This window comes from Lemur catta, chromosome 1 (genome assembly GCF_020740605.2).
Source record: "Lemur catta isolate mLemCat1 chromosome 1, mLemCat1.pri, whole genome shotgun sequence".
Lineage (NCBI taxonomy): Eukaryota > Metazoa > Chordata > Mammalia > Primates > Lemuridae > Lemur > Lemur catta.
Genome location: NC_059128.1, coordinates 240,509,828 through 240,524,933, shown reverse-complemented (window position 1 = coordinate 240,524,933; position 15,106 = coordinate 240,509,828). Strand labels below are relative to the sequence as shown.

The 15,106-nt window shown below is 34.8% G+C and overlaps 1 protein-coding gene across 4 annotated transcripts in view; it reads right to left on the bottom strand.

Moving 5' to 3' along the window:
- The window catches only part of SENP7 (SUMO specific peptidase 7), a 130,748-nt gene that overhangs the window by 69,923 nt on the left and 45,719 nt on the right, over positions 1 to 15,106 (bottom strand). For 2 of the 4 annotated variants that reach the window (XM_045540385.1, XM_045540386.1), the window contains exon 5: positions 658 to 855. The exons of the other annotated variants lie outside the window; for them this stretch is intronic. In XM_045540385.1, coding sequence (XP_045396341.1) covers positions 658 to 855 — 198 coding nt within the window. The remainder of the gene's footprint in view (positions 1 to 657; positions 856 to 15,106) is intronic. 4 annotated transcript variants of the gene reach the window in all.

Genomic DNA, 15,106 nt, shown 5'->3' with positions numbered 1-15,106 from the left:
TCAGTCCCAAACTCCATATATGATTCTTCCAAAAAACACAAAAAAATTGGTCTTGTTAGTTTTCAAAATTAAACTGAGTATTTACTACTAAATATTTACTAATACTAAAAACCTGTAGGCAATATAACATCATCTTCTTTTTTTAAAAAATGTCCTTAAAATACAAGAAAGCTCACAAAGTCAAATATGGTGAGGATCTAGATTAGATAACATATAAAAGGATGTTAAAGATGCAGAAAATATAAAATAAATAAATAATGAAATTCTTTAAAAAATAAAAAGATGCAGAAAATACACACAAATATGTATGTATACTCACATAATATATGTGTATATATGTCTCTTCATTTTATCATTAAAAAATCCCTACAAAGATGTATACATGAATCAAATTATTAAAAGTGAGTAAGTTAAACATACTAATAATACTTGTTTTCAAATATAATTCCATGTCAATCTGCTTAATGAAGTGTAGAACCATTATCTAAGTTTGTAAATTAAGACTGGCAGCTTTAAAATTTCCTTTAGAGTGGGGTACACCACCTGTATATGCAGATCTTCTTCAAGATCATTTCCAACAATCTTATCTTTAAGAGTATTGGATTTATATTATTTCAAATATGGTAAGTTGAACAAAATCAATACTGAACAACATACCTTTCAGATAAATTAAGGCTTTGGTGAAGAGGTTCTAATTTTTGACATGTCTCTAGGCTGTCAACAGATGTCGAAGGCAATGAGTCTGATTGCACCTTGTTGGCATCACATAAATTAGCATCATTTCTAGGTAGGGTCTTTCTGAATTTTCGTCCTAAATCCGTCCATAAGACATTCGTCAACATAACTTTGGGTTGCCTGTTACACACATAAATAATTAATACATAGGGTACCAAACATTGTATAATATGTGAATTTATAACAAACTGTAACAAATGAATTATCTCCAGGAATTCTAAATTTCAGTTCTTCAAACAATTGGAGTTTATAATAAATATCATAAGTAAAAAAAAAAAAATGCCTAACCATTCTCAAATTTTTTACATTACTCTTTATTTACATTAAAAAGTAAAGTCTATTTCACCTAAGTTGGGATTTTCTTCAGAATTCTGTCAAGTATACTACAACTGTCATCACACACGGGTACAGCTGATGGATTCCTGACAACCCATCCATGCTTATTCACAAAGTTAGTGGAAGGACAATATGCACTTGCAGATCTCATCACAAATGCAACTACTTTCTACACTAACAACTGTGTTTTTGTTTTAGCATTTGTCAATTCAGAAAACATTATTAAAACTAAGGATTCAACAGCACGTAATTACAGTCTTAAGCCTCTACAGTCCTGAGATACATATCTAATTTTACCTTATTTCTAAAGTAGGTCAATTTAAAACATTTACTGGACCTATACCAATTTCAAAAGACATAAATGCAAGCAGTCTCAGCTTTTTGCCTTATCACGTTTTGCCCATCTGCTCATTCAATACATCTTTGTGCTAACAGTATTTGAAAAACTATGTTCAGTTCTGGAACCATGGAATATAGTTTCTGCAGTGGTATGAACAGGCTACCAAGTACACCTAAATGTCAAATGAGGAATGGCTGAAAGAACTGAGAAATGTTCAGAAGTGTTTCACTACCTGGTAAGCTGTTTTAGGCACTTTTTGTTTAACAAACACAAAAATATTAAGAAACAGAAAGCAAATGCTCGTGTATCTTCAAGATAAAATAAGAGATCTCAAAAAAAAAAAAATCACTTGTCTGTGTCCTGCAGCCACTTGAGGCTATATCCCCAGACCATCTAGAAGGAGGAGAGTGAAGTCCTCAGGGAACTTCCATAGAATGCACTGAAACTCCAAATATGTTGAATTTAAAAAAAAAAAAGTTTAAGCTATTGGTTTTAAAATTATTATTAAACAATAAAGAGATGAGTGACATTTCTATGAATCAATAATAATTCATTCAACAAACACTTACTGAACATCTTCTAGCAAAACAACTGCGCTAGTAAGATCTGGAGATTCAGCAACAAACAAGGTAAGAGTTCTTGCCTTCATGGAACTCGCACTCCAGAGAAGAATAAACCAATTCATTATTTAATTACAATTCTAGTAAGTGATATGAAGGAGAAATACAGATGTCACACTTCTTCTGAACAAGATCAGGGAAGGTTTTACTAGAATATGACCTTTGAGCTGAAATCTCAAAGAAGGATAGGCACTATCCAAAGCAAACAAGAGAAAAATAAAGAAAGGTCCAGAAAATGAACAAAATGCAAATGCTCTGATACGAGTAAAGCTTGTTCAAGGAAATTAAAGAACTTACCTGGCTTAAGTGCTTAGAGTGAAGAGGAAATATGTACAAGAATGGGCAGTTAGGCAGGACATATGTACTAATATATTAAGGGCTTGAGACTTTATGCCAACAATAATAGAAATACATTAGTTTTAACAAGGGAACAGTGAGATCAGAGCTACATTTAAAAGATGATTCTGATCCTTATGAAGAAAAAAGTGGAAGCACTAATGATAAAGGGAAGTAAAAAATGAATTTAGACAGGTAATGATGACTTTGCCAGTGGTAGTTTAGTATAATGGTGGGAGCAGAAACCAGAATATAACAAATGAGTGAATGGGAAAGTTAGAAAAAGGAATATAGCAAACGTAGGTAGTTGAGAACTATGGCTATGAAAATGAGAGATAAGACAAGAGCTGAAAATAAATGTGAGATGAAGGAAAGGGTTTTTAGTTATCGGTTCGTTAGTTTAAGACAGGAAAAATTTATGTTAGTTTAAGCACTTGTGGAAAGAGGTAAAAAGAGTGAGAAAAGTAGAAAATACAGAAGGCAAGATAATTAACACAGTAAGGTACCTAAGAAATAGCATAATAAAAGCTAATATTTATTGAACATGTACAATATACCAGGCACTATGCTAAGCATTTTACAATGTTTTACTTCATTTAATCCTCACAACTACTCTATGAAGTATTAATCCTAATATAATTATTCTTCTTCTGCAGTTGAGGAGACCAATGTAAAATGATTAATATCTAAGGCCACAGTAAAACAAGTCAGTAGTGAAAGTGGGATCCTGAACCATACACTCTCGATTCTATTGCCAGCACTCTTAACTGCTCCATTATACTACTTTATGATAGGAGAAGGGGCACCCCTTTCCTTCTTCCAAGAAGGAGAAGGAACCAAGATCACATCTTAAAAGTGATAGGAAAGGTAAGGGAAAATGGGTTTGAAAAGACAAAAGCTTTCAAATAATCATTGTGAAGAGGAAGAACACAAGCTTACTAGAGAGACACAGTAAGATTATCTTACAGTTAAGGAATCCCAGTGAGATTAACAATCATAAATTTATAATGCCACAAATATCCTATTTTGTACTATTTTTTCCAGCAGTGCTAGACCTAGGTATCAGCATGATGCAAACAGATAATTGAGTTCAGAGATGATTATTAGTTACAAAGAGGAAAAGGTACCTTTAGAATAGCGAGATCTAGCAGGTACCACCTTAACCAAGTGATCAAACACAGGACAGTGGAACAAGCAGAAATTATGTATCCCGTGATATATGCAATAAGAAGTACATGACATCAGGTAGGAAGTATTCCTGCCAAAAATGTAACATGAAACTAATCATAAGGGCAAACCCAGGAAATCATAAAAATATAGAATGTGGGACATTCTACAGGACAAGTGGCCTAGACTCTTCAAATATCAGTGTCATGGTTAAATGGGAAAGGGCAGAGCAGGGGGAGCTATTTTAGATTAAGAAACTAATGGGGCATAATAGCCAAATACAATGCATGAACCTCAATTTGATCCTCAATTTTTTAAATTTTAGATTTTTTTAAAAAAGACATTTTGGGAAGATTTAGGGAATTTTGATTGTGGACTTTATAGTAGATGAAGACATGAAATTACTGTTAACTTTTTAAATAGTGTATAGTTACTGTTACATAAAAGAATGTCATTGTTCTTCAGAAATGCAGGCTGAAGTATTTAGAGGTGAAATGCCATGATGTCTGTAACTTATTTTCAAATGGTTCCCCCCAAAATGAGTATGTACATGTGTATTTATACATGTATACATGTGATACCCACCTACATACATGTACTAACATATAAAGACACTGAGAAATGGCAAATGTGACAAAATGTTAAAAGACTATTAGACTATTCTTTATAGAGTTTTACAACTATACAACTTAAAATTCTGAATGACCAAATAAAAATACATATAAAATTTTAAAAATATATTAAATATAATTTTAGTCTAATGGAAAAACTATATGACTTACTTAATTACTAAATTATCTGAGAAATCATCATCCCAATGGTAATTTTAATAATTTTAAATATGAAAATATTCAACTGTGGAAAAGGCCATTTTTCTGTTCACTCAGACCAAATAAGAATTTTTGTTGGGGCCGGGCGCGGTGGCTCACACCTGTAATCCTAGCACTCTGGGAGGCCGAGGCAGGCGGATCATTTGAGCTCAGGAGTTTGAGACCAGCCTGAGCAAGAGCGAGACCCCATCTCTGCTAAAAAAAAATAGAAAGAAATTAGCTGGACAACTAAAAAAAATATACAGAAAAATTAGTCAGGCATGGTGGCGTATGCCTGTAGTCCCAGCTACTCAGGAGGCTGAGGCAGTAGGATTGCTTGAGCCCAGGAGTTTGAGGTTGCTGTGAGCTAGGCTGACACCCCAGCACTCTAGCCCGGGCAACAGAGTGAGGCTCTGTCTCAAAAAAAAAAAAAAAAAATTTTGTTGGAAAATAACAAACCATTGGTAATTTTATTGATTCTTCCAGTAGTGAGGCTCTAAATGAGGACAATTTGGCTTCTCTGTGAAAATACTTATTTTATGGTTGGCTTTATTATAATTTTGCTAACTAAAAATATCCTAGAGCAGAAGTCAGCAATCTCTTTTCCCCAAATTAATAATGTAAAAAAAAATTTAATTTCTACAACATTTAAGTACGAATTAGATTTCTTTGGTTAACAGAATAGAAGCAAGAGTAAACAACAACATTCAAACCAGGCAAAATAAAACCTAAACTCAGTATTTAGGGATACATACATACTTAGATAACAAAACTTTCTAAAAAATATTTAGGGATACATACTTAGATGGCAATACCATCCAACAAAAATACGAAAGTAGATACCTTTCTTGCAAGTTAGGGAAGTGGTTACCTTTAAAGGGTTATTGTTTGCAAAGGTTGTGACTGCAAAGGCACATGAGAATTTCTGGAGTAGTTTTCTATTTTGTAAAAATAGTGGGTGGTGGTTAAATGAGTATATTTGCCTTAAAAAATATTAAATTTAATGAGTAATTCATTAAACTGTTTATCTTTTATTCATTTTTGGTACGCACATTATATTTCACAGTAAAAATAAAAAGTAAAGGACAACTAAAAAAAGAACTCCACCTAACCAAAGAATCTATGTACCATTTCTGCTACCTGCCTAGGCTTTGTAGAACCATCCAATTATCTATTTATAAAATTTCCCTTTGTAAGCTCTAAACCATTATATCAATACTCATTTAATTGCACCTATGGAGGGAAATAATCAATGATCCATATACTCAGATTCTAAAGAAAATAACATCCCTAAAAAATAAGAAATACACTACATCTCTTCTTTAGTCCTGTTTTGTAAATGTAAAAAGCTATAATTGCAGAAAAACTAAGCATAACCAAGGAGGAAAAAAAATCATTTTTGTCTATGAATTTAAAAAACACACATACTTTTCAAGAAAAATTCAAATTTTGTTAAATTTTTCAACAAAAGTGGTTTATTCAATAAATACATAAGTATGACTTAATCATATTACTTGGCTAAATACATTCAGAAATCAGAAAAAAATAATCCTTCCTCAGAATTGGAGTCCTACTTTTTGATTCTGGGAACTAAACTAACAGTTGGGATGAAGCCATTGTTTTCATTTGTTTTTTCATAATTTCATTTAGAGTATTTCTTGTCCTTCAAAAAAATGGGCAAAATGAACACTTCATCCACAAAGACATAAAAATGGCCAACATGCACACAAAAATATGCTCAATACCATTAATCTTATTTTTCTGGTCTTAAAAAAAAATTCTTGTTTATTTTAAAAAAGGAAGGAGGGAGCAAAAGATCTCACCAGACACTGTACAGAAAATAAAAAGTCCAATAAAGCACATTAAAAGATGCTCAACATCATCAAATCATCAAGGAAATGCAATTAAAACCACAAAGAGATACAACTATACCTCCATTGGAAAGGATAATGATAAAAACATGGACCACGTAAGTATTGGCAGGAGTGTGAAGGAACTGAAACTCTCCCACATTGCGAGTGGGAATGCAATATGGCACAATCACTTTGGAAAACAGCTTGGCAGTTTCTTACAAAGTTAAAAACACACTTACCATATGACCCAGAAATCCAACTCCTAGGTATTTACCCAAAAGATACAAAAACATGTCCAGACAGGCACTTGTACGTGTATTCACAGCAACTTTATTTATAATAGCTCAAAATTGGAAACAACCCAAATATCCATCAACAGGTAAATGGGTAAAAATATAGCATTTTCATATAATGAAATTATGGTGCATACTCCACAATAAAAAGGAATGAACTAATCATAAATCCAACAACATGAATAAATCTCCAAACTGTTATGTTCGGTGGAAGAAGTCAGACACAAAAGATACATACTGGATGAGTCCATATATTTGCCACTCTAAACTGGAGGTAGGTGGGTTGGGGGAAAACCAGAAAGAAAAGCATGAAAAAAGTCTTCTAGATATTGGTTATATTCCAAAGATTGTGGTGGTGGTGATGGTACCATGAGTGTACAAATTTGTCAAAACTCATCAAAATGTACACTTAAAATGCATGCATTTTATGTATGTAAATTGTACATCAATAAAGGTGATTAAAAAGTCATTAAGGCCCGGCGCGGTGGCTCATGCCTGTAATCCTAGCACTCTGGGAGGTCAAGGCGGGCGGATTGTTTGAGCTCAGGAGTTCAAGACCAGCCTGAGCAAGTGCAAGACCCCGTCTCTACTAAAAATAGAAAGAAATTATATGGACAACTAAAAATATATATAGAAAGAAATTAGCCGGGCATGGTGGCACATGCCTGTAGTCCCAGCTACTTGGGAGGCTGAGGCAGAAGGATTGCTTAAGCCCAGGAGTTTGAGGTTGCTGTGAGCTTGACGCCACAGCACTCTAGCCCGGGCAACAGAGGGAGACTCTGTCTCAAAAAAAAAAAAAAAAAAGCCATTAAAAGCATGCAAAACTATTCATACTGCCTTAAGAAAATGAACCTAGCTTACTAGTTTCCCTTACCAATGCCAATTTACAAAGAATTAAATGAATAACATTTTTATTAGCTTGATTTATACAAGAATACGGAAATTTGGATTGAAAAATCTACTAGCATTAGAATAATTTCAGGGGCTCTAAAGAATAATAATGACTCTAGTCTGCCGTGGATTCCACCTTTCTAGTATATGAATTTCTTACTTGGCAGCTGCCAAATGCTAAGGCAAACAGTTTTCGAGAGAAAAGTAGCTCAGCTTATTTTCTGAAATTAAAATTCTGGTACTTAATACATAAGACTATACTGCTTTATACTTTGAGGTATTAAATAAAGCACTAGTTAAATGCATACTTTTAATGCATAATACACAGTTAGAATAAATTATTAATACATGGCTCTGTCCCATTCTACTTTCATACTTAATTTCTGCTATTCTTCAAATTTCTTTATTGCTTGATATATCTTCTTTTTCCTCTAACACTGCTCTTAGTATCCACTTCTGTCATATTTCACTAGCATCCAGGGCTAGCTTCATAGACACACAACCTGCACAGAATGTAGCGTCCTGAGCTGACAAAGAATCTCCCCTTGACCAAACCTGAGGTGGGTTCCTATGAATCCTCTTTCTGACTAGGCCTCAACCTTGGGCTCTCTCCTGGCCCCATTTAGTTCAGTTTTAGCAAGAATCCTACTGAGTCAGATTATCAAAAATCTGATCAAATTCTTACTCCCCCATCCCCAATAGCTTATCACCCCAGCCTGCCTGCAGCAAGAATACTGTGGAGTCTGTCTAGCAAGAATCCCCCTGCCCTTGATGCTTCCTCTTAGTAATTTTCCATCCACTGAGCCCCAATCCTGCTCCTTTGCTATAAATTCCCACTTGTCCTTGGTTCTGAGTTGAGCCCAGTCTCTGTCCCCTACTGCAAATGCTATCACAGTAGTCCCTTGAATAAAGTTTCCCTTACTGTCCTTAACAAATGTCATTAATAATTTTTCTTTAACAGAGCTCAGGCCCCACATTTGGTTTAATGCTGTGCTGTCACTATCTTGAAATTCTTAATAATTTTATCTTTGAATTTGTGTTTTGTAATTGAAGTTCATAGGACAATGGAACATACACATAAGCAGAGAAGATATTCATAATATGTATATCCACAGTTCCTTGCCCGCATTCACATATAGCAGTTAAGACACCCATAACCACAAAATTCTGGTGGACCTACCATACATGGAAGTTCAGTGAGACTCAAAGCAAGAATAAGGCAAGTGGAAGCACTGAGAGGCCATATTTTCCAGTACTTGGTTCAAATGCAAAAAAGAAGGTAACTGCATATCCTAAGAAATACAAATGACCAAGGCACTCTATCATATCCCTTCTGACTTGTGTTACTGCCCAAGATCAGACGACCACTTACACTGAAAATGATGACGCAGTGGGAAAGGAAAAGATAGGGTTAATTTAATTCCTTTCCCTTTCAGTCTTTCTTACACATATAAGCCACTGGTAGAAAGTACTGGTAGAAAGTGGATACATTAGGAAGTGAAATAAAAGTAGCTGAGTTAGTTTTGCACAGCATTTCCACTGTCTTGGAAAGGACGACATACATATGTATGAACAGTTACGTGTTGTATAATGACATTTTGGTCAATTGATAGACTACATATACAATGTTGGTCCCATAAGATTATAATGGAGACAAAAAATTCCTATCACCTAGTGATGATCTGTGTCACAACTGTCTACAGTAATTCAGTACAGTACTATGTGGTACAGGTTAGCAGTCTAGGAGCAATAGAGTGTAATATATAGTCTAGGTATATAGTAGGCTATACCGCTATAAACAAAAAATAAAATCTTAAGCCCCCCAAATGACTGAATGGACCCCCTCCTGGTCAGGGGGACCCACGCGGACCCCAGAGAAGGCTTAAAAACTGAGTTTCTGGCCATGACAGAATGGAAAATCAGACACACCTCATTATATCCCTTCCCTTTTGCAGTTTAGACTCAACAACTGACCAGCTTTAATGTTAAAATAGAGATCATAAGACTGACAGAATGATTGTTTGTGGCAATAATATACCAAATCATAAACAAGACCTAAGGCCTTGGCAGGGGAAAGTTAAGTGATATTAATACGTTGGTGCAAAGGCAATTTATGTGACCAAAGTGTTTGTACCCCCATAATATTCTAAAACTTCAAAAAAAAAAGTGATACATCCCTACACTTAAAGAATAAACTATGTTCTGACTGCCTGGGGAAGGTCTTATGATTCATGGCTTACATCCTGTCCCTCCCTTCATAAAGAACCTTCTTCTGAGTCCCTCAAATCTTATCATGTGTTCCTCAAACTGTTGATGTACTGATTAATACATAACCTAATGACATTGAAAAGGACACTGATTTGTTTTTAAATCATAAAGTTTTGTCAATTTGTTTCTGAATCATTAAGGTTTACTGATTCTCTGTACATAAACCATTTTAGCCTGTATGCTTTCATCTGTAATGATCATAACCTCTGTGTTGTACCTTCCAATGAAAAAAGACAACTCTGATATGATGAGTCACCCTTCCTTCTAAACTTTCTTATAAAAGCATTCCAGCTTTAACTGACTTTGGAACATGTACAACTTTGTTGGTATGTCTTCCTTCCTTGGTTGATCCTCAAATTTGGCTTTCAATAAAACTTTATCAAATTATTTTGAAACTGGCCTTCATAAAATTAAAAAAGGGCCACAAGGTGGGAACTGTGGTAGGGGCCTGAACTCTGCAGAGGTATAGGCATAATTAAAATAATAACAACCACCAGCTTGCCTAGCTGCTCCCTAACTTGCCTCCCTATAATTAATTGATACTGCTTAGGAGTCACATATCGTTGACTAGCATAAGATTTGTGACTTCCCCAATAGCTTATATAGATAAGATCTCTATTGTAAAACCTAAGACTGGTCTTTGAGTTATCTTCCAGACTCTGCATTCACAGGGACCAGCTGACCTAGCCGGACCAGTAGTCACATGTGGGAACTGACTCAATAGGTCTTGCAACCCTCTCTACCCAGAACTACCTCAGCACAAGATGACAATGTCTGCTTCCCAACCCTACGAATTTGTCCTGAGCCAATCAGCACACCCAATTCCCTAGTCCTCTGTCTTCCAAACTACTTTTAAAAACTTTAGCCCCCAAATTCTCAGAGATGAATTTGAGAAATTTCTCCCACCTCCTTGCTCAGCCCCCTGTGGTATTAAACTCTTTCTCCACTGCAACTCCTGCTGTCTCAGTGTACTGGCTTCCTTTTGAGCAGTGCACAATACAACCCAGTTGGGTAGTAACAATTTCTGACTCAACAGCTTTAATTTCACTTGACGCCATCTAGGTTTGTGTAAGTACACTCTGTGATGTTCCCACAAGGATGAAATCGCCTAACAATGCATTTTTCAGAACATATCCCTATTGTTAAGCAACATGTGACTGTGCAAACTACAAAATACAAATACAAAATACAAATTGTGTAATTTCAGTAATTGTGCATTACTGGTTCCATGCTCTCAAACATGCCTGTAAAAGTGGCACTGCACAATATAGAGATGAACATCAAAATTCATTCTATTAACTTTAAATTTTAATTTTTCTCCACTTAGAACAACATACAAGTAATATACACCATGACAAGTCAAGAAAGAAACAGTGGAAGAAAAAAATTTTATAGTTCAGTACCCTTATTTATTTATTGAGAATATAGGAGACTTAAAATAGTTAGTATCTTTAATTGCACTTTTTCCCTGCTTTTTGAACAAGAGGCCCTGCATTCTCATTTTGCCCTGGATACCACAATCATAGCCAGTCCTGTTTGTATAACAATGCTGACAAAAGAAAATGACCCAGAAAGGATAATTGTTCCAGACCCCATAACTTCTTCAGATGACACCAAACTCAAGATACCCTTAGACATATCCCAAAAATAATAAATTGAAACTGCTTTGCTGCTAGATCTTCTGTAATATAAATAAACTCATAATGTTGGAGAACACAGCAAACAGGAAACCAGTATTCCAAGTTAAATCACACACTCAAGTCAAGACAAATAAAACTTCATTGAGAAGAAAAATAACTGATATAACTAAGAACAATCTGTTTAAACAATTTGCTTAAGCAGTAATGTTTTAGTCAGTGGTTCTCAAACTTTAGCAAACATCAGAATAACCTGGACGGTGATTCTGATCACTTATTAAAATATAGATTGTTGGGTTCTCATTCCCTGAGTTTTGAATTCAGTAGCTCTAGGGTAGGGCTCAGGAATTTGCCTTTTTTTTTTTTTCCTTTCTCTTTCTGTTCTAGGGGCTAGAGTGCAGACCATAGCTCACTGCAGAGTCCAACTCCTGGGCTCAAGTGATCCTCTTGCCTCAGCCTCCCGAGTAGCTGGGGTTACAGCCACGTGCCACCACACCAGGCTAATTCTTTTTGTAGAGATGAGGTCTCACTCTTGCTCAGGCTGGTCTCGAACTCCTGGCCTCAAGTGATCCTCCTGCCTTGGCCTCCCAGAATGCTAGGATTACAGGCATAAGCCACTGTACCCAACAGGCCCAGAATCTGCATTGCTAATGAGTTACCAGGTGATTCTAATACTGACAGTTGTGGCACACTTTGAGAGTAACTGGTATAGTTTAAGCAAAACCAATTCCAGGAACAATAATTCCAACATGAATCTTTAAATCTTGACTGAGTCTTTAGGCATAAGAATGAATAATTTCTTTCCTTCACAGTTTACTATGACCACATGTGTACCTCTGGCTAGCTATTTTGTGCATCACTTAACTGAATTTAATAAGCATTTATTAAGCATCTGCTATTCAAAAAGACACTATGCCCTCAAAAAGCTTACAATTAAGCAGAAGAGACAAACACGCAAACCCTACCTTTAATTTTTACAAAAGGAATTAAATGCTTTCTCCCCTAGTAAATATATACTTACCCCTAATGGTGACAATGTTGAACTTTACTGGAGCCCTGTGATCCTGGAAAACAGTGATGGTTAAAGAAACCATCCCTTCCCATAGGATAAGGAAGATTCATGGATGACCTCTTGTTTACATGACAAACCCAGACATAGACTCTCCAAATTTCTATTCTTTGCCTCATAATTAGATGAATTGCTTGTCTCCACTGATTTTTTTGGAACAAAAATACTTGCTGACCAAACTTTGGTTTCTTCCCCAAAGTGGTGAACTTGTGACCTACTCTCAGCCTGAGCCAGCATACAACCCCTTCTTTATGGCCCCTCCTGGAAAAGGCCCAGGCTAAAACATTATCTATACCATGTGGATCTCAAAACTTTCTCACCCTACTTCTCAAAACCTGGTTACTTCTAGCCTGTTTACTCTTTCTATAAAAGAAAGCCCTTTTCTGCCCAACTTTTGAGACACTCATAGATCTTATAGTCAGAATGATACTCCCTTTCCTCCTCTTATAACTGTTCCTTTATTTTTTCAATTGTAGGTCACTTTTGTTTGAAGGGAAGTTCTCTGATCTTTCACATGGTTCCTTAGCAACATCTATGTAGGCAAAGACTTCATTTACATATCTTTGTACAAAAACTGTATACCTTCTCTGAATATCACAGGAAAAAAATACCATTCAAACTCGGCTTTCACTCTCCTGTAACCCAGGCACTGTTTTAATTATACCAATAGCTATTACTTTCTAACTTTCCCTCCAAAAAAGTGCTACATATATAACATGTTATATAATTTAAATAAATGAAGGTAGTGAGTAATCCCAGATATATCCCTAAGGAAATAATGCTCAGATTTTAGTTAGCATAAAACACCTTCGATAAATTCAATAAACAGAGTTTTCTGATAAGAATGTTCTATGATTTCCTTCAAATGTATACCAGATTCTTTTTGTAGGAATCATGTTAAAGCAACAGATTTTTAAGTAACTGATAAAATAATGCTGGTATTTAACCTCTCACCAGAATGCCCTAAAATCCTCCTTTGGCCTTCACTGTCACTCTTCTTGTTCCTGTTGTCACCAGATATCCCCTTTCCATGTCCTCCTCTATTCCCATAGTCTTCAATTCTTTTGACTCTGCTAATTCTGTTAATTGGCCCAAAATATAATTTATTTGAGCAGCAGCAACTGCCTTTCAGGACTAGAAACGTAAACCCAATAAATATCGAATTATAACAGCATGGTTAAGCACAATATGGAACACCTCTTTTAGTGCAATTATATGAAGCCAATAAAAACATTCATGAGACAAAAAGTATGTTACAACTTTACATGAGAAAGCACTACACAGAATGATCCAAAGACTATTTGAAAACTGCATAGAAAAATATTGGAGGAAGTGTTAATTGATTATATTTGAGAAGTAGAATTGCAAGTGATGTCCTCTAGCTTCGTAACTTTTTATTTTTATTAAAGTAGCACCTGTGATAGTTTAAAAGGTTTAACAGTACTACAAAAATATTAATAAAAAAATTTTTTTAAATAATTCACTGCCTCATTCTTCCCCACCTGCGATGAAACCATTTTTTAAATTTTCAGCTGTTTTTTTTCCTAGTAATCACTGTCACTGACTACTTAAGGCAAAATCCACGGATAAAATATAAGTATTTTGTACTCTTACTTTATTCTAACATACTCTTTCTATCCACTTATCTATCCATACAATTATATCACAAATTATGTTTAAATCCAAATTTAGTGTTAATTTTTATAACTATTATTCAAAGCTAAACCACATAGCCAATATGATTACATTTTCTTTCTTGTACAATGTTTTGTTTTTCTAGGAATTAATAACTGCCTAATTTTCTATGTACATAGAATTTACTTAGTCTATCACATAATATCATTCATGTTTCACTGAAACTCTTTAACAAAAACAAAGAACTCTCAATAAAGCCAAAATGTGAGTTAGCCTATCAGCTCCAGGAAAAAAAGAATACAGAACAGAAACTGTATTGGCCACAAAACCTAAATTTTTTACTGCCTGGCCTTCTATAGAAAATCACTACTCTGTTACACTCTCATTTTAGTGAAGTATATCCTAAAATAGCTTCCTAAGAAAAGGTACATGGCAGGTGACTTTTTGAGAAGTTGTATGTCTAAAGATGTCTTCATCCTACTCTGATACTTATTGAGCTGGGAATAGAAGGCTAGTCTAAACTTCATTTTCTCTCTGAATTTTAAAGACATTGTTTCACAATTTTCTAGCTTTTAGTGTTAATCTTGAGAATCTCAACATAACAGTGATTCCTGGTACTTTGTAAATGACCTGAGTTTTTCCTCTCCAGAAGTTGTTAAGATCTTTTTCTTTTTCTTTATCTCTAATGCTCTGAAATTTCATCATGATGTGGCTTGGTGAAGGTTTTTCTTTCTTCTTTGTTTCCCCCACATTTATACTGCTAGTGATTCAGTAAGCCTTTTCAATATGGAAATTGATTCTTCAGACATTGGAAATGTAGTATTTCTTCGATAAATTCTTCCCTCTATTTTCTCTGGTCTATCTGGTATTCCTATTATTTAAATGTACTACCTAGTTTGATTCTCTAATCTCACACTTTTTTTCTTATTCTCTGTATCTATATATTCTATATTCTGGGAGAAAATTTCATCTTTATCTTCTATTGGATTATTTATTATTTCTACTATCATATTTGTAATTTTTAAGAGCTCTTTCTTAATTCCTAAATGTTGCTTTTTATAATTTCCCATCTATTCTTTATGAACATAACATCACTCTGTAAAGGACAAAACAACAA